The sequence below is a fragment of the Ranitomeya imitator genome, chromosome 2, assembly GCF_032444005.1.
Source record: "Ranitomeya imitator isolate aRanImi1 chromosome 2, aRanImi1.pri, whole genome shotgun sequence".
Taxonomy (NCBI): Eukaryota; Metazoa; Chordata; class Amphibia; order Anura; family Dendrobatidae; genus Ranitomeya; species Ranitomeya imitator.
The window spans coordinates 820,755,522-820,779,494 of NC_091283.1; the positions used below are offsets into that span (position 1 = coordinate 820,755,522).

At 41.9% G+C, this 23,973-nt stretch overlaps 1 protein-coding gene across 1 annotated transcript in view; it reads right to left on the reverse strand.

Moving 5' to 3' along the window:
• The window catches only part of DOCK1 (dedicator of cytokinesis 1), a 421,618-nt gene that overhangs the window by 255,109 nt on the left and 142,536 nt on the right, over positions 1-23,973 (reverse strand). Inside the window, exons 21-25 of the mRNA XM_069753948.1 lie at positions 23,520-23,620; positions 21,749-21,883; positions 20,404-20,512; positions 6,128-6,198; positions 4,948-5,054 (exon numbers count right to left, since the gene is read on the reverse strand). Of these exons, the coding sequence (XP_069610049.1) occupies positions 4,948-5,054; positions 6,128-6,198; positions 20,404-20,512; positions 21,749-21,883; positions 23,520-23,620 (523 nt within the window). The remainder of the gene's footprint in view (positions 1-4,947; positions 5,055-6,127; positions 6,199-20,403; positions 20,513-21,748; positions 21,884-23,519; positions 23,621-23,973) is intronic.

Below are 23,973 nucleotides of genomic sequence, written 5' to 3' on the forward strand. Positions count from 1 at the left end.
AAAACTTGTTTTTCCAATCACTGATGTCTACCTGGAATAAGTATATTTGGTAAGCCATAATGGCTGCTTCCTATGATGGCTGTACATCCGTAACGGCTGATACATGGCGCTCTCCATCTGAGATACGGAGAGAGAACAATATCACCTCTGTATAAAGACACTTATGTGTGCGATGGGCTCTAATGTAACGGAGCAGAAGACAGGCAGAGAATACCAATGGCAGCCACTGACTGATCCCTCGGTACAATTACGGAGATGGGTTGGTTTCTTCATGCATCAGATCAATATCCTTCTGAACTTGCAAGGTTAAGCCTGAGGCTATGGGGCTTTGAGGCACCGATGTCCTGGGCTGAAATCCAACCGGGGGAATGATGTTGATAGAGTTTAGACGTTCTCCATGCTTTAGTTTCTTCTTTGCGCCTTTAAAGGGATTTTCCTTGATATGGATCGGAGCTTTGTAAAAAGGTTTCTACGTACAAATTCAAGGTTTTTCAATCATTTTGTACTTTTCTTTTTTGTCATCATTACTATGATCCTCTCCACATTTGCAGACGTACACGTCCAGTCTCATCTACAGTTGAGGAACAGACGGAGGTCCTGAGATTATATCGCATTGTGCCTGAGTACAGGGGACGTCGGCAGTGAGGTGGATCGGTGGTTAGCGCTGTTGCTTTGCAGCGTTGGGGTCCTCGGCTGAAACCCCACAAAAGTAAAGATTTAAAGGTTTATACAGTATGTTCTCCCCGTGTGTGAGATTTATTGATGAGCAAATGTGCTCGGAAAAGGTGTTATCTAAGCATGCTCAGGTGCTACCTTAGTGTCTTTGGAGCGCTCAAAAAATATGTCCTAGTCACCGGGACTGCATATCTCATGGCTGTTCGACAGCCCCAACACTTGCAGGGATTGTTTGCTTATTAGGCAATCCCTGCATGTGTTGCGACTGTCGAACAGCTGCGAGACATGCAAGCGCGGGGACTAGGACATATTTTTTGAGCACTCCAAAGACACTCAGGTATCACCCGAGCATGCTCACATAACACTTTATTCGAGCACGTTTGCTCATCACTACTGGGTTTCCTTCTGGTTCTCCCATTTCCTCCCACACTCCAAAGACATGTTGATAGGGAATGTAGCTTGTTTCCCCAATGGGGACAGTGATGATGAAGTCTGTAAAGCACCACAGAATATGATGGCGCTATATAAGCGAGTACAACAAATAGTGTTGGCTCTTGCTTCACAAGATGCACTGCTTTAATTTTCCCTTACGCAGGAGCTAAATCAAAGCAGCTGCTGATTTGTAGGAGATCAATTTGGAAACTGGCACAGTACCATATCCTGACCAACGGAGGCAGTCTGCCTGCTCGCTCACCGACAGGCGCTGCCAACAGGACACAGCTTCCTGTGAACCCGGCCTTGGTGTGAATGTAAAGCAGGGGTCCCCAACTCCAGGCCTTGAGGGCCGCCAACAGTGCAGGTTTTCAGGATTTCTTTAGTATTGCATCGGTGGTAATGTGATCATCTGCACAGGTGATGATTCCAACCCCTGTGCAATACTAAGGAAATCCTGAAAACCTGCACTGTTGGCGGCCCTCGAGGCCTGGAGTTGGGGACCACTGATGTAAAGGCTCATCAATCTCTGTACAGCGCTGCACAATATGCTGGAGATATAGATTACAGGAAATTAAAAACAAAAAAGGCTTTAATGAAGACCTGTCATCTTGCCTAACATGGCTGTGTTGGTATAGAGGAGAAATTCATGTAAAAACCTTTCTAGATCATCTTTTCTTAGAGCTTCTTTTTCTTCCTTTACTCATGTCATGCTGGTTTGTCCTTACTAATAAGACACTTTCTAATTACTGGTGCCAGTGGAACTGTACAATACAGAGAGAGAGCCTGTACTGTTTAAAAGAACATTAAAAAGTTTTTCTCATCTTCATTCTTCAGAAGCACACCAGTCCTCTGACTCCTGCTTGCCGGAGAAGTGGTGCATTCTTGATTGAGAGCTCCGTTACATGCAGAGGCAGCTTTATTTCTGCGGCACTGAAGTTGGCCAGACCCAGCGATCTGGCTATCTTCAGAGTAGCATATACAAGCTCTACAGCCGAGAACTGGTAAAGACTACACTGCTTGAGTAGGAGACCAGCCACCAGTCTAGAAGAAGTAACTTGGGCAACGCGCAGTTAATTAAATGAGAAATCCCTCCATTCTTGAGAAGGCATTGGATTTTTCATAAGTAGACTTCAAACTTTCAATTTTAACCATTTATGAGGTTAAGAAAAAAAACCTTTATACACAAAATGGGGAACAAATATACAGGGTGGTCCAAAAGTAGGTGGACAGAAAATAAGAACATTTATTTTGATTTATTATTATTATTTTGAATTTTTATTCTGTTAAACCAGAGAGTTATGTGACACAAAATAGTTAATAAACATTTCCCACACGTCTACTTTACATCAGCACAATTTTGGAAACATAATTTTTTTGTTAGGAAGTTATAAGGGTTAAAATTTGACCGGCGATTTCTCATTTTTACAACAAAATTTATAAAACCATTTCTTTAGGGACCACCTCACGTTTGAAGTCAGTTTAAGGGGTCTATATGGGTGAAAATACCCAAAAGTGACACCGTTCTAAAAACTGCACCCCTTAAGGTGATCAAAACCACATTCAAGAAGTTTATTAACCCTTCAGAGTTAATAAAGCAGCAGAAGCAACATGGAAGGAAAAAAAAGAACATTTAACTTTTTAGTCACAAAAATGATCTTTTAGCAAAAAAATTTTTTTCCCAAGGGTAAAAGGAGAAAGTGGACTGTAAAAGTAGTCCAGTTTGTCCTGAGTACTCCGATTCCCCATATGTGGGGGTAAACCACTGTTTGGGCGCACGTCGGAGCTTGGAAGAGAAGTAGTGACTTTTTGGAATGCAGACTTTGATGGAATGGTCTGAGGGCGTCATGTCGCGTTTGGAGAGCCCCTGATGTACCTAAACAGTAGAAACCCCCCACAAGTGACCCCATTTTGGAAACTAGACCCCCAAAGGAACTTATCTAGATGTGTGGTGAGAACTTTGAACCCCAAAAAACAATGTTTTATAAATCTCCCCGTTACACATACTGTCCACCTACTTTTGGACCACCATGTATATTCCAGCAATTTCCTCCTTAATCTCTTTCTTTTATCTAGTTTTGTCTCATATTAAAATTGAGAAAACAAATGTGTCCTAAGATCTCTGCCATGACCTCCTTCCTCATTTTCTGATGTGTGCATTTAAGACAACTGACTGCAGCAGGAGCCTCTCCCCTCTACTCAGCCTGCAGCATGATTAAATGGAACCTGTGATGTCAAATAACGCTATTAACCTGCAGATATGGAGCTAATTTGCAGGTTAAATAGGTGCCCAGTCACTAGGAAAGGATTAAATGTATTCCTCCTATTACCAATGGGTTTCAGCCTTAGGACGGGTTCACACATGCGAGAAACACGTCCGTGTCTCGCATGTGAAATCCCTCCTCTGGCGCCGGCACTCCAGAGTGGAGCGTGCGGCCGCATAGCAACACATGGAGCCGCACGCTCCGCTCCCGAGTGTCGGCGCCTGAGCTTGGATTTCACATGCGAGACACGGACGTGTTTCTCGCATGTGTGATCCCGGCCTTACAGGCGTGCTGTGATGGCTACAGTGTGAAAGTCCGCTGTACGTACATCCTGGAACTTTGACTGACAGCCGGCCTTTCAGTGAATCAGTGCAGATTCAGCTGTCAGTCAAAGTGCCAGGATGTACATATAGCCAGCACTCACAATACTGTGAGAAGTGACTGGAGCCACCTCAGCACGCCTCTAACTGAAAGCCGGTGATTCTCGGGAGAAATAAAGATCATTTTCTCCCAGGAGCTGGGCTTTTAGTAAGGAGGCAGGGCACCTTTCCAGCCCTGATTTTGGCTTACAAACACTGATGTAAAATACTGACCAAATATTGAACGTGGCCCAATACAGTTAAGCTACTTGCCTGTTCTACCAGGTGTCGGCTCAAAGCAGTCAACAACCGCTCCTGCCGGTGATTCGGCTGCACTACATCAACTCTTCTTCTTGCAAGTTGCTCTGTCGATTGGGCCTGTCGACGTCATGCTGATTGACAGCTGGCTCCTTGCAACTGTCAATCAGCATGACGTCAGCCGTCATGCCCCATCACCAGAGCAGAGGGGAGGAAAAGCAGCTGAATTGCTGGCAGGAGTGGTCTGTGACAGCTCTGTGTCGGCAGAGATTGGAGCCAGGTACAATAGGCAGGTAGTCAGCAACTATCTGCCTGCTAGTTCTTAAGCCCATAGGAAAAAAAAACAATAATATACTCCTGGATAACTCCATCAAATTATAATTTCTAGATTTCAATTTCCTTTAAAATTAGAGTAAGGACAGGGACTGATGTAAGTAATGATGTGTACATTGCTGCAGAATACAATGCTGCAATATACCTACAAGGGACTTTCCTAAATTCGTAAACTGAGTAGAGCTCAGAGTACAAAACTCCATATGAGTAAATACATAATAAACTAAAAAGATCAATTCTGACCTAAACTGGGAAATGGACTGAAATCTAATTTGCTTGCATTAGAGGGTAAATCCCACAGAAGACTTGGATCTGATATTGATCTGCACCATTGTATATGACCTACATTTTCAAGCGCGGACAAATAACCGTAAATGCCAGAAGAAAAAAAAAAGCCTATACTCAAAAAAAATGTACTACTTAGAAAGGGAAGTGATAGAAATGCAGTTATACTGCCCCAGCCCAATGTTTGCGAGAATGTATAGAAAGTCACCTTGATGCCACTTATCACAGCGACACTGCCGGCGTCACATAAAGCATTAAAATGGTCCGTACTGCGGCTTTCCTCGAGGTAAATGACTATTATCGGGCATAAAATGCAGTGAAGCAGACCGTTCCCTTCTTACCGAGCTGGCTGAAAAGGTCGCTGTGTACTATCTCAATAAGGCAGTAGAGCTTCTGTCGAACGAGGCGATCTCTGGGAACGTTCAGGATGAAGTCGGTAAAAAGTTTGCTGCGGAAAAGAAAAATTAACTTTTAAATACAAAACACTAGTAAAAAAAAAATTCTCAACTATTATGATGAGCATTTTTTAGAAAATAAATATTTAAATAAAGCAAAAATAAAAAAAAATGAAACATTCAGAATTCCAATAATTTTGAAATGTCCCTTTCTTTGGAGGTTTTAAAAGGAATCGCTCATGTTGCACAGGTTCTACTACATTTTGATGGAATCGGTCGCCCTTTTGAGTGAGGAATATGGGCAGACAGGTTGTATCCGGGTGAGATTAGTAGCTCCGGTCGTAGTCCTAACTCAAAAAGCTTAAATAGGTGACAGATTCCCTTTAATGGGACACATTTATAGCATATCTGCTGAATACAAATTTATAGCAGATGCGGATCTCACAAACAGGATGCTCGAATGTACGGAACTTGACCGCCAACACCGCCCACTGGACTCCAAGGCATAAAAGAGCTGGGATCTAAGTGCATTAAAAGGGGGAATACACCGTAGATATTTATGGCACATCCATGGGATATGCCAACAATGTATTGTAGGGGTGCCAGAAAAAAAGGACATCAATCTCAGGAACAGGACGTGATGCACAGTGGAGAGGTGGTCAGAATTCAGGTGAACGGGAATTTCAAAAACTTCGCCACTGATAGCGGCATGTGAATGGGCTCCGTTCTCCAGATTGATGCCCCATTGGATATGCCACAAGTGTGAGATGACAATACCCCTTTAATGCACTGAAAGCCTCACTTTCTATGCTTAGCAGTCCAGTGGGCGGTCCTTATTTTCACTCCATCGCTCCAGTCCGGCTGGGACGTCAGCGTCAGGAGTATCAGAGCAGGATTTGACAGTTTTGGGGGTTTTTATTGTACTAAACTTATTTTACATTTTTCAACTGGTTTATAAATTACAACATTTCTTTGGTTCTAAAAACAAATTTTCACAAAAGCGGATTTTAGGCTAGTGGACCATTCTAATACTTTGGAGGTCGACCTAGAAAATATTGAAGTTAACGACTTCTAAGCAGAATTCTATCTCCTAGTGGTGGTGGTATTAGTTAGGATGGCTACCTACCTTAACTCCTTTGGATCAAACACAAGCTTCACATCATTCACAATAGTTGGCAGATATTTCAGCGCAGCACCCTGAAAAAAAAAATTCATATTACAGTAATGTTAAAAAACATATTTTTGTATTCTTACTTTTAAAAAAATTGTGATTATACTATACTTTTTTTTAGTTAAAGAATACATGTAATTTCAGGTGACTTAAGAAGAACCTGATTGTGTGTACATCCGGAATAACACCACATCTGGCCATTATATCCTACTCCGTAATGGCAACAGCATCGAGAAGATAAAATAGCTGTACTGAGCAGTGTAGCTGTGAATTCAGCACTAGGGTGACATAAACACACACAGAAGAAACTCCTGCCTTCTGGTGTTTATCTCCCTCTCTCTAGCTCTATGATCCTCCCTTCTTATTACTCCCCTTCCCCTTTTAAAACGGACTTCAATAGGTAGCTATAATCTGACAACTCAGTGAGTTGGCAATTTATCTTGTTTTAAAGAATATTTGTTGGTTAGATCAACCCCCGTCCCAAACCGCATATATGGACATGCAGGTCTTTGATATATACATATATTGACAACTTTACATCTTCTATCTGTTGCTGCATTCCAAAGCAATTAGCATTTTCATTCATATACAAATAAGATAGTAAGTGCTCTGGTTGTGACAAAGCACTTCTTAAGCTTTGTCTCCACAGGTTGCTTCTCTACTCAGCACTGGTCTCCTTAGCTCGACTGATAGCTCACCATCCAATTTCCTCACCTGTTGCCTGATGTCACTCAGACAAATAGGCTAAAGAAGCTGGTGCTGGGAAAATGAAAAAACAACACCAGGAGACCGTGACTTCTTAATTGGTCTGTTACACCAAGAGCTTTTAACGTTCCATTACTATGTGATAGAGAATGTTTATTACTTGGGAGTGCAGCAACAGATAGAAGATATAAAAGATGTCAATGGTTTTAGATGTCAAAATCCTGCATGCACATATATACGGTTTGGAGGCAGTTTAATCATAATGACAAATTCCCTTTAACCAAGACTGATTTTAGCAGTTTTCAAAGTAAATTACAACTTCAGGGAGGCAGGGGAAAAAAGGAGAAGTGTCTCATAAGTGGAGAAAAAAAAAGCAGCTTTCTCTGAAAAGATATATTAAAAAGTTTCTTATATTCACATGTACTATTAATTAAGAAAAAGTTTGCTGAAAAGATGGTGACCATTTACAGAGATACGGCATTCATAGCGAACACTGCATAAAAGTATCAACCAAAAAAATTCAAAAGAAAAGAAAATTTGGAGCAACTTTTTCCTCTTAGAAAAAGGATCTGAAATCAGCAAGAAGGATTAAATAACTAGAGCAAGGTGAGTAATAATAAATAAACTTGTTCATGATATCTCCATGTCTTCCCTTGAGGTTGGCCTCTTATATCATAGATGAAACAGCCAGCCTTTTTGATGGGGGCAGGAAAACGTCCTTGCTAAGCAAATGCCTGCCTGATAAACCCTCACGGGAAGTAATTTGGGCTGGTGCTTGGCGTAGACACAATTATAACACTTTTTTTTGCGTTTCAATTGCCCTGAATAACACTGAAGATCTTGAGCACGTAGGGTTTGTGAATTCTATTGCTAACTTATACGCTCGAGAAACTGAATTTCAATTTTTTTTTTGCTTGAAGTGTAAATTACTACTGTGTGATTATAAATTTAACACAAAAGTGCAAAAGGGAATAAACACAAACACAATTTGAACAAATAAGAAAAAATATTGTATTGTAAAATAGATCCACATCACATAAATAAAATATTTATTGTTGAGCGATATTTACTGCAAACAGGTTCACATTTCACCTTACAACGAGGGTCTAAGAGATAAAGTTTTTCCTTAATGAAACCACCACGCTGGTCTAAAGGGAAGCCATCATCAAAAAATTACCTCGAGTGTTAAAATGTAATTTTGGGGGGGAATTTTTGAAAAGAAAGATAGATATTTAGTGATATATAAAGAAAGATTAAAAAATTTTTTTAAGAGGACTATTTGGGTCCCATTATACTGTAAGGAGGACTATAGGGGGTCCATTATACTGTGTTGAGGACTATATGGAGCCCATTATACTGTATGGAGGACTATAAGGGTCCCATTATACTGTATGGAGGACTATGTGGGTCCCATTATACTATATGGAGGATTATACTGGGCCCATTATACTGTATGGAGGATTATACGGGGCCCATTATACTGTATGGAGGATTATACAGGGCCCATTATACTGTAAGGAGGACTATGTGGGTCCTATTATACTGTATGGAGGACAATATGGGGCCCATTATACTGTATGGAGGACTATATGGGGCCCATTATATTGTATGTAGGGCTGTATGGGGATCCAAGTTGGGGTCACCATACTTTGCCAGGGGAGTTGAGGTGGGGGAGTACAATAGGGTCATCATACAAAGCGTATGGAGTATACAGTGGTGTAATTCACTGTGGGGAAATCTTACCGAGTTTAGGGGGGCACTTTTGTTGGCATTATACTTCATAGGGACAATGAAAGGGCAATTTAGGGGCTTCAAAAGGGAGAAAATTACTTTGTAAAGGATGAAAAGTTGTGACATGTCCCATTCTGTGACCCTGCCGAACATTACAGTTTTTGTTGGAGTGGGGAGGGGCCCCAATTAGAACTATTGCTATGGGAACCTACTATTTTTATGTATACTCCTGCGGAAATATCCAACGCTCCCGTCATGTGGTCTGCCTCATAAGATTTACCAATTAAAATGTACTTTGTTGCTGGGACAATCTCTAAGTTTGTTTCCTCAATGGTACACATTTTTCTAATAAATATAAAGGCTGACCTGTGACTTTGTACAAATTTGTAATTTTGGCCCTCTGTGTATTGGAGTTAGACATCCCCGTTTTAAGGATACCAGACAAAGCTTCCTAAAAAAAAGGTATGCAAACAAAGTCTCTTCACAGAGGAATTAAACAGGGTCTCTAGAGCCACTTAAAGGTGACAGTAATCCAACAAGTCAATACTGAACCTTAAAAGAGTCTTTTCTATTTGACTTAGGATATAAATCCAAGTCAGAATCTTTTCCAGAAGGAGAACATTTCCACTTGCACACAACTGTTCCGGGATTTATGCTCCTCGTCAGTGCAATGTAAGAAGACTTACTGGCTGGGAGAAAGGCATTCAACAAAGGGAAAGAACTTAAAAATAGTAGTCTGTGGCAGGAGAAGATTCTGGTTTGGCTTTTTACCCTAAGTCATATAGCAATGCACTTTATGGGGTCAATATCGAATTCTAAGATTCTTCCTACAAAAAGAGGCACTAGAGCCCATGTTACTTTCCTCTTCACATTTCTGCATTTATAGGTTGCAAGCTTGATAAGTAAAGGAAATCCCAAACTAAAATTAATAATAATGATCGCGAGCCAAACGAAAATAAAACTAAAAGCGGATTGCAATCTCTCTGCTGCGGCACTGATGCAACTAAGACAACAAATCTGGATTACTGTACATAATTACTGAGAACGGGAAATGAGATTGTAAAGAGGTCAAAATGTGACAGATTGATGGCGGGTTCGGTAAAAGGTTCATGACTAAAATTATCAGTGGAAAAAGCAGAGGGTGAAATTATTGTGATTGGAACAAACTAGCTATAAAAGCCTGACACAACGGTTTAATTCCTTAACAGCTGAAGTGCATTTTTATGGCAGCAGAAGACGGGGGAGGGCGGTACAGGAGGTGACCGCAGCATAAAACGGGGGGGAGGTGGAAACAGGAGAGATGACCGCAGCATAAGACGGGGGTGGATACAGGAGAGATGACCGCAGCATAAGACGGGGGTGGATACAGGAGAGATGACCGCAGCATAAGACAGGGGTGGATACAGGAGAGATGACCGCAGCATAAGACGGGGGTGGATACAGGAGAGATGACCGCAGCATAAGACAGGGGTGGATACAGGAGAGATGACCGCAGCATAAGACAGGGGTGGATACAGGAGAGATGACCGCAGCATAAGACGGGGGTGGATACAGGAGAGATGACCGCAGCATAAGATGGGGGTGGATACAGGAGAGATGACCGCAGCATAAGACGGGGGTGGATACAGGAGAGATGACTGCAGCATAAGACAGGGGTGGATACAGGAGAGAGGACCGCAGCTTAAGACGGGGGTGGATACAGGAGAGATGACCGCAGCATAAGACAGGGGTGGATACAGGAGAGATGACCACAGCATAAGACAGGGGTGGATACAGGAGAGATGACCGCAGCATAAGACGGGGGTGGATACAGGAGAGATGACCACAGCATAAGACAGGGGTGGATACAGGAGAGATGACCGCAGCATAAGACGGCGGTGGATACAGGAGAGATGACCGCAGCATAAGACAGGGGTGGATACAGGAGAGATGACCGCAGCATAAGACAGGGGTGGATACAGGAGAGATGACCGCAGCATAAGACAGGGGTGGATACAGGAGAGATGACCGCAGCATAAGACGGGGGTGGATACAGGAGAGATGACTGCAGCATAAGACGGCGGTGGATACAGGAGAGATAACTGCAGCATAAGACGGGGAAGGGGGGGCATGGAGGACACAGGAAAGATCACCACAGCCTAAGACTGGAGGGGTTGGTGGATACAGGAGAGATGACTGCAGCATAAGACAGGGGTGGATACAGGAGAGATGACCGCAGCATAAGACGGGGGTGGATACAGGAGGGTTGACCGCAGCATAAGACGGGGGTGGATACAGGAGAGATGACTGCAGCATAAGACGGCGGTGGATACAGGAGAGATAACTGCAGCATAAGACGGGGAAGGGGGGGCATGGAGGACACAGGAAAGATCACCACAGCCTAAGACTGGAGGGGTTGGTGGATACAGGAGAGATGACTGCAGCATAAGACAGGGGTGGATACAGGAGAGATGACCGCAGCATAAGACGGCGGTGGATACAGGAGAGATGACCGCAGCATAAGACAGGGGTGGATACAGGAGAGATGACTGCAGCATAAGACAGGGGTGGATACAGGAGAGATGACCGCAGCATAAGACGGCGTTGGATACAGGAGAGATGACCGCAGCATAAGACAGGGGTGGATACAGGAGAGATGACCGCAGCATAAGACGGCGGTGGATACAGGAGAGATGACCGCAGCATAAGACAGGGGTGGATACAGGAGAGATGACCGCAGCATAAGACAGGGGTGGATACAGGAGAGATGACCGCAGCATAAGACGGGGGTGGATACAGGAGAGATGACCGCAGCATAAGACGGCGGTGGATACAGGAGAGATAACTGCAGCATAAGACGGGGAAGGGGGGGCATGGAGGACACAGGAAAGATCACCACAGCCTAAGACTGGAGGGGTTGGTGGACACAGGAGAGATGACTGCAGCATAAGATGGGGGATGCAAGAGACATGACCGCAGCACTGTAGTTGGTTTACAGAAGAAGGGACCTCCCTCTTTAAACACCTTTGAACCCAGCAATTGGGTCCCAAAGTTTGCCATCTCAATTTGAACCCAAGTAATGGCCTCAACCAGCTATGGTGGCCTGTTAGACCCTGCATATGGCAGGGCCTAACAGGCCAAGTTTCTGGGCAAGACCGACAGGTCTGATGCACTGCAGTATTGAACCACGATCAGGGTGTAAAATATTCAAGTCCTTCAGTGGGAAAAGGTTCAAATGCTACAAAAGTTGAGTGAAATAAAATAAAAATAAATAAGAAAGCAGTAAACAATTCTGCCCAAAACTTTGCTCTTACACACATAAAAAAGGTATTGTCGTGTATGTAATACTTATGCTTTACATCACATAGGAAATTACATTTTTTGGCATGCACTATATTAAAATTTAACAAACAGGAATTTCTGATACAAAAAAAAAGTGAAAATTGTGTCCAAATTCACATGATGTCCTCCGGAGTTTAAGGATGACTGTACTTTATGAATGGAACCAGCGTCACTAGCTCATCATGATCATGTAAGTGGTTGAAGAGGCGACCCTCATTAACACTCTTATTATATCCATTTGTGTCTAAATAATTTGTGGTTGGCCTGGTTCCCATGGGATTAAAACTCATATTAGTGGGTTATTAAATAAGACTTATTGCCAGCTGGCTTTAATCTTTTTCAAATTTAATTATTTATTTAAAAGGGATGAAGTTGCTTTAATGGGCCCTTTTTAAATTGGGTACAGTGTGTCCAATTCATTTAAAAAAAAACAGCCCTCAGGAAATAAGTCATAAAAGCTCAAATAAAGACCAGAAGTTATTGAGTACAGCAAAGACTGAATTGCTTAAAGGGGTTGTTGGGTAAGAGAAATACAGTCCGGTAAACAGTTGATTCTACCTGAAAAAGGTGCGGTCAAGCCAAACATCTTCTCCCGAGGAAGTGTAATATTGCATTCTGAGAAAAATGGCTGTCCATACAACACAAGGATGGCTCAAGTCAGTCTGCTCTGCCTCAAAGAGGGGATTCCTCCTCTACAATGTATGTATGACTTAATAGGATACAAGAACAATGGTTGTTCCTCATATTATTATTATATGGGGCGGTCTTTAATACCCTGTCAATAGCACCCCTGTATATCCATACGTAGGATGGGCTTCTTGCCCAGGAGTAAACATGTTGAACAAAAATTAAAAAGGTTTTTTTTTTTTAATCAAGACACTCAACGCAAAAGAAGAAACCAAGGAGCTCACAGTTTAAAAATACAGTATAAACTGTTTTGTGCCCCCCATCTTATGCTGCAGTCATCTCTTGTATCCCCTCCATCTTATGTTGCGATCATCTCTGTTGTATCCCCTCCATCTTATGTTGCGGTCATCTCTCTTGTATCCCTTCATCTTATGCTATTGTCATCTCTATTGCATCCCCTTTATCTCATGGTGATGTCATTTCTCATGAATCCCCATCTTATGTTGTGGTCATCCCTCTTATATCCCTACATCTTATGCTGCTGACATCTCTATTGCATCCCCTCTATCTTATGCTGCGGCCATCTCTCATGTATCCCCCCCATCTTATCCTAAGGCCATCTCTCCTGTATCCCTCCATCTTATGCTGGGGTCATCTCTATTGCATCCCCTCCATCTTATGCTGCGGTCATCTCTCTTGCATCCCCCCATCTTATGTTGTTGTCATCTCTCCTGTATCCCTCCATCTTATGCTGCGGTCATCTCTATTGCATCCCCTCCATCTTATGCTGCGGTCATCTCTCTTGCATCCCCCCATCTTATGTTGTTGTCATCTCTTTTGTATTCCTCCATCTTATGCTGCGGTCATCTCTATTGCATCCCCCCCATCTTATGCTACGGTCATCTCTATTGCATCCCCTCCATCTTATGCTGCTGTCATCTCTATTGCATCCCCCCATCTTATGCTACGGTCATCTCTATTGCATCCCCTCCATCTTATGCTGCGGCCATCTCTCATGTATCCCCCCCCATCTTATGCTGAGGCCATCTCTCATGTATCCCCCCCATCTTATGCTGCGGCCATCTCTATTGCATCCCCCCATCTTATGCTGCGGTCATCTCTCTTGCATCTCCTCCATCTATATGCTGCTGTCATCTCTATTGCATCCCCCCATCTTATGCTACTGTCATCTCTATTGCATCCCCTCCATCTTATGCTGCGGCCATCTCTATTGCATCCCCCCATCTTATGTTGTTGTCATCTCTCATGTATCCCCCCCATCTTATGCTGCGGCCATCTCTATTGCATCCCCCCATCTTATGCTGCGGCCATCTCTCTTGTGTTCCTTCATCTTATGCTGCGGTCATCGCTATTGTATCCCCCCATCTTATGCTGCAGTCATCTCTATTGCATCCCCACCAAATTTTGTTTAGACACTTATGTTACATCACTAAGACAACCCTTACAGGCTTCCTTCACACACGTACACACACACACATTTTTGCAGTCCTATTTTTAATGTTTACAAAAATTTATAATACAAATTGTTGTTTCATTAATTTTTTTTTTGCATACTCCGGTCTTTTGGAATCGATTTTTTTATGATTTTTTTTTTACAATACAAACTATGTGATTCTCACATTCCTCTTAGACTTAGTAGTAGTAGTGTGAAAAGTCATAGAAAAAAAACAAAAAAACAAAAAAAAAAAACACAAGATAAATTCTTATATGTGTTGTTTTAAGCTAAGAAAAACAAACAAAAAAAAAAATAGAGGCCTTTGGAGGAAAAACCGCAATCTGCCTGAAAAAATTAGCCAACTCTACAGCATAATTCATGCATACATAAAGTAAAAAAGTAACTGACCCCCTACCAAAAAAAGCACATCAATTCACAGAAAACGCACAGAATCTCATGCATATACTGCAAAAAACCTCATATGCAATAATGGAAATGCAAAACTATAAAATACTGGATACATTTCAGTACATGGGATTCTATCATCCCAATAAGAAAATGTTATTAAATAACCTTGATTGGTGAGAAGTTTTAACTGAGTAGAAGTCTCACCTTGATCATTAGAAAAGGGGGATATTCCGAGCCCCTGTTGAATGAAGTGGTGATTGAATATGTGCTCTGCCGCTCAATTTATTCTCTATTGGACTGCTGGAGAAAGGCAATCATTTTTACTAAGGGGGGTGTGGAACAAAGCCTAAAGACACGCCCCAGAGGATCCCGAAAGCCATGCTCCATTAGTAAACAGCATAAAAAGTAAAACTAAATAGAGAGGAACCACATAACAGATTAATTTAAAAAAAATGGAGCAGAAGAAATAAATTAAGAGCAAAAATCAGGTGATCGGTCCGCTTTAATTTATTCCAGGGTTACACAAATACAGCTGGGAGACCATGTAACAAAAAAGGAAGCCAATCCAACCAACTTAATATTTGAGATAATTTTTATTTTATTCTTTTTCTTCTTTTAACCTTTTACATTTTCTTCCACCCAAACATAGATAAATGTACACTTCTCTCCAAGGAAAAGCACAAGCTCAATAGTCGTCAATCCATCACCAATATCCAAAAATAAATGCAACCACTCCATTTACAAATGGACCTTCGACGGGAATTGATTGGCATGAAGTTCTTAAGTGGCAAGGATGAAAACAAGACCCATTTCCATAAACCTATAAGTCATTCCCTGATTAGAGATGTCGGACTTTTTCAGGTCATTGAGATAGGTCAATGTGAAATGTGCAATATTTTTTCATTCCCCTCCGTGGCACAGCTGGAAATCCATTTTGCCGTCTGATATTAATCAAATAAACCATTGGTTTTCTCCTTTTGCTGCGCCGACATGCTAATCAGTATGTGAAAAGGCAGAAATCTTAAACTCTACTTACTACCCTGGGAAAAAGGAAAGGTTTACATAGCCTGAAGCGCTTTCAGATTTCTTTCATTCTAGGCTCATATTAAACTGTTTGATATCTGATGTTTTTCTATTGCAGTTTCACTGGTCTTAATGCATGACTAGGAAGGAAGTATTTTTTTTTTTTGTAATGGAGCTTAGAGCTGAAACCTCTGAAATAAGTGATGTGTAGTCTTAAATCACATAATAAAAATACCTTTTCTCCAGATTTCTCTCTGTTCCCCTATAAATCCCCATGCCAGGGCCTCTCCGTGTATTCCTATCGGATATTACAGATCCTTACGGCCAAACTTTGCAACTAACTGTCTGCTTCCTTTTTTTTTTTTTTTTTTGCAGCCTCATAGTTCGTGAATGTGTGATGGAAAGAAGAAGATCTGAAGCCTCTCTTGTTATTTATTCTCAAAATCAAGTCTGGATCACTTATTCTTAGAAGTCTACATTGTGCCGTTCCTCTGTTATTCCTACTGGAAACGGATGAATTACGACTGTTTGTTACAAGTTGGTGGGAGGCGAGTGCAAATTGACACAGTCCAATCAGTGCTGGCCATGTAGGGACACACCCCTATGACAAAGGAATGATAACACCCAGCTGGTAATTTATGCACAAAACGGCACGACGCAAAGGTAATGAAAGTCATGTTCACACAATGCATTTGCTATTTGTTTTTATTGCCAGGATAGATTTTCTTTTCTTTTTTTTTTTTTTTGCAAGACCTCTCCTTACATGTCTGTTTTAGCAATAATTGGAATCCCCATAAAATAAAAAATATTTGAGTCGCTTTTCTAGCATCACAGTCATATGATGTGTTTGCGATTCATTTCTTCTGCTGTAATTTTCCAAAAAGGTGGTAAAATAGCAGTGCTTTTACTTGCGTTTTCGGAAAATCTTGGCCAAAAAAAAAATAAAAAGTGAACATGACTTAACAAAAAGGGGATCAAATTTTTTTTATTTCATGGGGATTCCAATTACCGGTACTTGCTAAAACAGATGTCAGTGGAGCTCTTACAAGAAAAAACATGTATGTGTGTATGCGTGTGTGTGTGTGTGTGCGTGTGTGTGTGTGTGCGTGTGTGTGTGTATGCGTGTGTGTGTGTATGCGTGTGTGTGTGTATGCGTGTGTGTGTATGCGTGTGTGTGTATGCGTGTGTGTGTATGCGTGTGTGTGTATGCATGCGTGTATAAAAAAAAATCCTTCCCACCCCCTCGAATGGGGGTGGTCTTTTTTGTCCTTTCTCATTCTCTACCAGAGGCCTGGGAGTTTGAGGGTTCTGCGCAAGATCCTGGTTGTTCCCAGCATTGTGCTTTTCTGGACAGAGAGTTCAGATGTTGTTCCTGGGATCTGTTGTAGCAGTTTTCCCAACTTAGGCTATGTGCACACATTGCAGATTATTTGCGGTTTTCTAGCGTTTTTGTGCTATAAAAACGCTATAAAACCGCAAATAATCTGCATACATTTAGCATCCTATCATTTTTAATGAAATCTGCAATTTCTGTGCACATGATGTGCGTTTTTCCGCATGAAAAACGCATTGCGGAAAAATAATGAACCTGCTCATTAATTTTGTGGGTTTTTCGCGGTTTTCCCACTGTCTAATGCATTGGGAAATGTCCGGAAAAAAACGCGCAAAAAACGCGTCAAAACCGCGTCAAAAACGCGCAAAAAACGTGCAAAGAAACGCATGCGGATTTCATGCGGATATCTGCCAGAAATGTCCGGATTTTCACAGGAATTTTCTGCATGAATTCCTGAACGTGTGCACATAGCCTTAGGGGTCACTGCTCCAAGTGCTCCTATCACCACTGGAATCACTGATGCCTTCATTAGGCCAAGGAAATAAATGCCCTGTTCTCCAAAGAACCATCCAAGGTGGACTCCCAACTACAGAGTAACAGCACAAAGACAGCAACTCCACCAATAGCAGAGACTGAACATATAGGAGAAGGAATAAGCACACAACACCAGTACAATGTGGCTGCAAGATCTGAGAATGAAACACAGCAACCACCTAGCGCGAGAACCAGTCACCATTACAGAAGCAGACATCCAGCAGCGTGTCAACAACATGAAAAGCTGGACAGCACCTGGCCCAGACATGATCCACACCTACTGGCTAAAGAAATTAACAGCGGTACATGAACGCATGGCAAAGCAAATGAACCAACAGCTAGAAGCAGGCCACCACCCAGCTTGGCTAACACAATGAAGAACAGTGCTGATCATGATGGATCCTCACAAAGGGAACAGTTCCATCCAATTACCGCCCAATAACCTGCCTTACAACAACATGGAAACTCCTGTCAGGCATCATAGCCACCAAGCTACAGAACCATATGAACCAATACATGAATCCAGCTCAGAAAGGCATTGGGATCGACACCAGAGGCTCTAAGCACCAGCTCCTAGTAGATAGAGCAGTCGCTCAAGACTCAAGGTCCAGACAGACCAATCTCAGCACAGCCTGGACTGACTACAGGAAAGCCTATGACTCAACGCCACACACATGGATCTGTGAATGCTTGGCCCTCTACAATGTCAACACGAAAGTAAGAACCTTCCTCAGAAACTCAATGGGGCTATGAAGAACAACATTGGAAGTCAACTCAAGACAACTAGCACAAGCGACCATCAAATGCGGCATATACCAAGGTGATGCACTGTCGCAATTGCTGTTCTGCATAGGCTTCAACCCCCTAATCTTCAAGCAGATAATTAGAGAGTCTGGCTATAGATATAAGTTCAAGAGTGGAAGCACCATCAGCCACCTCCTCTACATGGATCACATCAAGCTGTATGTGAAAAACGAAAGATATCAATTCACTGATCCACATGACAAGGATCTACATTGAAGACATCAAGATGTCCTTCGGACTGGAGAAGTGTGGCCGGATGGTAATAAAGAAAGGCAGGGTAGTCAATACTGATGGAGTGGAAGTACCAGCAGGGCACATAGATGTACAGACATGCTAGAAGTACCTCGGCATCCCACAGGGATACGGCAACCATGATGAGGAGGCAAGGTAAAGCAACAATGTCCAAATACCATCAAAGGGTAAGACAGGTCCTGAAGAGCCAGCTCAATGGGAAGAATAAAATCCACGCCATCAATACATATGCCCTGCCAGTTATCAGCTACCCTGCTGGCATAGTGTGCTGGCCAAAAGAAGAGATGGAAGCTGCAGATGTGAAGACACGAAAGCTCCTCACAATGCATGGAGGTCTCCACCCTAAGTCTAACACCCAAAGATTGTATACCAACAGAAAGGAGTGTGGTCGAGGCTTGATAAGCATCCAAGCCACCATCATGGATGAAACAAGGAGTATTCAGGAATACATCAGAAAAATGGCACCAAAGGACGAGATGATGAGAGAAAGCCTAAGATAGAAACAACAACGGGTCTGGAAGGAAGAACAGGAACATGAAGCGCCATGGTAAGACAAGCCGCTGCATGGGATGTACGAGAAATCCTACCAATGGCTGGAGAAGGTTGGACTCCGAGACAGCAGAGGCACTAATCATAGCGGCACAAGAGCAAGCACTAAGTACCAGATCCACAGAAGCAGGAATCTACCACAAGGTGCAGACTATGCAAAGAAACCTCAGAAACAGTCCAACACATAGTGGCAGGATGCAAAATACAAACAAACAGCGTATACCAAACGCCACAACCAAGTAGCGGGAATTGTATACAGGAACATCTGCACAGCATATGGGCTAAGTCCCCCCAGGTCCAAGAGGGAGACCCCAGAGAAAGTGGTGGAAAATGAAAGGGCTAAAATCCTGTGGGGCTTCAAGATCAAGACGCATAAGAAGGTGTTGGCTAACCAACCAGACATTGTGATAGTAGACAAGGATCAGAAGACTGCAATGATAATAGATGTGGCAGTGCCAAGTGCCAGCAACATCAGAAAGAAGGAATATGAGAAGCTGGAGAAATACCAGGGCCTCAAAGGAGAACATAGATAGATAGATAGATAGATAGATAGATAGATAGATAGATAGATAGATCTCAATCAGAAAATGAATGAAAAGGCAAATAAAGAACAGAATACATACAAAAAAGAAAAAAAAATACCTCAAGTATTGCGGGAGGGGGGATTTGATAGTTAGGATAGTTAGGCACAATGTCTATCATTCCTTGTACACCAGATTTAGGCAATAACAGGCACCACTTTATAAACTCTTTATTATTAATATTTTGTTGAGTCACCGCTTTTTCAAAACATGAACGGGAGGGGCATAACAACTGATTTACTTTAATTTAAAGAGGTTGTTAACTCCTCACACAACCCCTTCGGAAACCCCATGTGTCCCCTAAGTAAAATAATAACACCTATGCTCCCCTCCTGTGCCGACGCTGGCACTGGCATTCCCGGGGATTGCGTGACGTTGTTATGTCAAGCAATCCCTGTGGTCAATAAGAGCTGGCTTCATGCTTCTCTCCTTCAAACAAGTCAAGACATCTGTAGGAAGTGAGAGCTGCGGCTGCTCGCTCATTTCCTCCGAATATTAGTTACGTCTGTAAGAGAAAAGAGTGAAGCCAGCACTGAATGGTTGCAGGGATCATGTGGCATAATGTCACACGATCCTCGGTAGAGCGAGTGCTGACATGGGAGACAAGTGTAAGTATTAATATTTAAAAGGGTAAGGGGAATAATAAGGTTTTAGAAAAGGTTATCAGAGTAGAGGAAAACCCCTTTAATCCAAAAATTGTCATAGATGTTGGATCAGACGCCATAATACGATGAATGTTTCAGAGGATGGGGTGCCGTGCAGAGGGAGCATACAGTGCACCAATTAATCTTTGGAACCATGGGGTATTTTGTCGCCGTCGCACAGGCTTTGTGGCAGAAATTCCTCTATTTAACTCCTTAGTTACACAACATATAAAGCAAAAGGACCTTATAATGTTGCAGCTTACCTTTACTATGACGGTCTGGTCGGTCTGGCTGCTCGTCATCTCATTGATGGACTTAAAGAGCTGCAGCAAGGACTCCATGAACTCCGCTTCGCCCTTATTTTCATACAATCTGAAAAGGAAAATTAGTTGATCATTCCACCTAAAATCTTGACGGCAAGGATCCAATTCAATAAAAGCACAGTATGAATCTAAAGCGACACACGAATTTAAAGGGATTTTTACATCCTGAAAAAAAGATTTATGGCTAATCATAGGTGCAGATCCCACATACGAGACCTGCATGCATCTTAAGTACGAGGCTTTGACGTTCTAAGCAAAGAAATGGTCATAATTCTCATTCATTTGTACAGAAATTTTGAAAAACACCTGAAGTGCACATATTTTGGGGTAATAGAAGAAGGGGGTCGGCCAGTATTGAAGCCAGCATCTAAAAGCCACTGTAGAGAGCAGCTATAAAGAGTGGAGGACCCAGAACATCTATGCAATACATGGTCAGACCATTGATAGAAATGGCAACCATGCAATACTACTATCTCCTGTGGAAGCGCTGGAGGGAAACTGAACACATTCATCCAGGTTTCCCCAAAGAGCACAGCTTATTTTAGGAGCTTCTTCACAGAGGAAAGGGATAGGATCTCTAGTGCCAACTTGTGCGGATAGCAATTTTAGAAGTCAATGTTAACTCTTTATGGATCCTAGCCACATAAATTTAAGGGGTTGTCCACTTTAAGGGTCATTATATTTTTTTCTTAAATGCATGTATTTGGAGCTAAAAATCATTTTTTACAGCTGGATTTCAGTAAGAATGTTGCACCCATTGACTTTTTTTGCCTGTACATTCAACTTTGATGTGGTCTGTGGTCATAAATTAGTGGAGAGGATCTCAGAAAAATACAGATAAAATAAGAGTTTACAATTGATGAATTCTCAGTTATTCTGAAGCCAGAAGTCGGCAGCGCTACACTGACTACACTACGGATTGCAGCTAGTGCAACATTTTTAATGAAACAAAATGACTAAAAAAATTTTTGTAGTTCGATTACACCCAGTATATAAGCGGGAAAAAAAATTATCCTCAGAGGCAGAAAACCATTTACAATAATGTCAAATGAGTATCTTCTCCAAAATGAAAAGACCTCCGTTGTTGCCCCTCATTAGTGCAATGTTCTCTTCCTCAGTGAAGACACTTCTTGCATATTTCATTTTCCAAGGAGAACTGCATGGCCTTTAAGTCTCCCTGCCCCAGTTTGGCAGTCTCCTATACTTTGCCCCTTAGACCTCCACGTCGTAGGATGCTCTAAACTACTTACCAAGGTAACGTCAAAGGATCGTTCAAAATACTTACTGAATAAACAAAATTCTGGAGCGGACGATGAACTTGAAGATATATTCCAAGGCTTTCATGACCTTGAAGACTTGTTCTGTTATGCCAGGTTTATCGGCATTTTCCACGTAATTCCTCAACACTTTTATCAGTTTTCTGGAACAGATATGTGGGTAATCCACATTATTGATCATATTTGGCAGGAATACGGAGTAAATAACTATAAATCGCTAATGGATGGTAAAAGGCTGGAATATCAAAGCTATTAAGCGAAGACCTTGTACAAGTGAAAGCTTTGGTTCTCTGCTTCCTTTCTCGTTAACCGTGCGGCTTTGCAAGCATATTTTATTCTATAGCACTAGAGCACCAAAAATGAACATTAACGCAAAAACATGGTAAAAAATATTTACCGTGGTGTGTACACTGCTCCTATCCAGACCTGTCTATCCAAGCCTACTACCAAGCCCACATTTGCCACATCTTGCAGTCCAAGGGCCCATAAAAAATGAAATACCTGTTGGCTTTGGACTCCGCCGAAAGCCGCCAGAGGAAGAAAGCAGCTGACAGAAATCTCTGATGGCGGCTTATCTCCTTGAGAATAAAGGGATCGGGCATTTAAAATTAATCTGCTCAATCGTTCTCTTCCCCAACATCATAAAATCTGCCATGTACTTGTATCCTGCATGTCTCAATAGTTTCCCCTTATTCAGGCTCTCTCTCATTTTCAGTTGTTAAACAGATTCCTGCTCTCCTGTCTATATTTAGCACACGCTCAGGAGCACAATGGAGGACATGATACAGCAGTACTGAGCAGTGTAGCTGTGAAACAAGCACAGGGATAACATACAATACTGCTAAAAGCATCAGCACCACCTGCCTACATCTCTGCCTCTCCTTGTTTTCTCCTCCTCACCATAGATGTCAATATGCAGCTTTAATCTGGTCCTTCAGTGACATGGCAGTCTAACTTCCATGCAGTTTTTCACGGAGAAAAAATTCAGAAGGCGTCAGTGAGCAATTAATAAATGGCGAAAGGATCAGTTATTGCTACACGTAAGATGCGTTACAAAGTTTATTACAGTCACTATTTTGTTATTGTAGTTTTTTTTATTTGATGAGTTGGGGTCACATAACTTATAGATTAACACTTAGTGGGGTGGAAGGGACATAAAAACATACATTTTGATGTTATAAATTATGCGTTACTTTTACTCTGCCGGTCGGTATAATTCTGGTGATATTAAATTTTTATAAATACAAATAAATAAAGTGTCAGATAAAAAAAAAAACACAAAAATTATAATCACTAGGAAAAATGTACTTAAAAGTAAAACTGCATCAGGTCATTAACAGGAGAAGGTAACCCTGGAAGAGCCTGCTGCCTTTATGAATAATTTTAGACCGGTGAGTTTCAGAGTCAGACGATATGAGCAGTCAGGTGCGTTACTCTATTGCACCGAGGCCCCATATAGGCAGCAAAAAAAGGAGAAAGAAAATAAATCAAGGTTAAAAGTTACACCAAGCTCTCAATACCCTACATCAAACCTATTGAGATATTATATGAGCGATATCTGCCATAATTAGGAATATGCAAGTGTAAATCAAACTTTTCCATTCTCCGAAAACCATGCATCCATTTATCTATTTGCATTTTTTTTTTTTTAAATAGGTCAAAAACTAGTGATGAATTTTTAAAGCTTCGACAGAGCTATTCCAGCGGCTCTTTGGGCATCCATGTATCCAGCTCACACTGTCACAACTGATCTATTATTAGGGGAATGATTAAACATACGTGTAAGCCAGGGTTGCGCTAAAGTGCTTCTTTATGTAAGTTTCCAGGACTGGGTTGAAGTGTTGAAACTTCCGATCTGCGATCAGACCAATAATGAATACCTGCAAAAAAAAAAAAAAGTCTGATAAATAATGCAGGATCGTAGGAGGCACATCCTGAGCCGGGGAGCATTCTGACAGCATATGCCTACAGCACAGGACGTCCATTCAGAGGGAAAAATCAGAAATTCAGAAAGGGAGAAAGTATACCCAGACAACAGGCTCATTACGTATTAAACAGCGTTTTGTAGCACTCGCAGATCCTCGGCAGAAGATTATCTACTCTGCAGAGAGTATAACACTGTTCACAAAGTTGGTGAAACCTTTTGGTTTTATCGGAGATTTTTTTTTTTTTTTACAAGTTTAGATTATATGGGGTACCGCTGAGCTTCTAAATGGTGGTGTGCCAGGGGTGG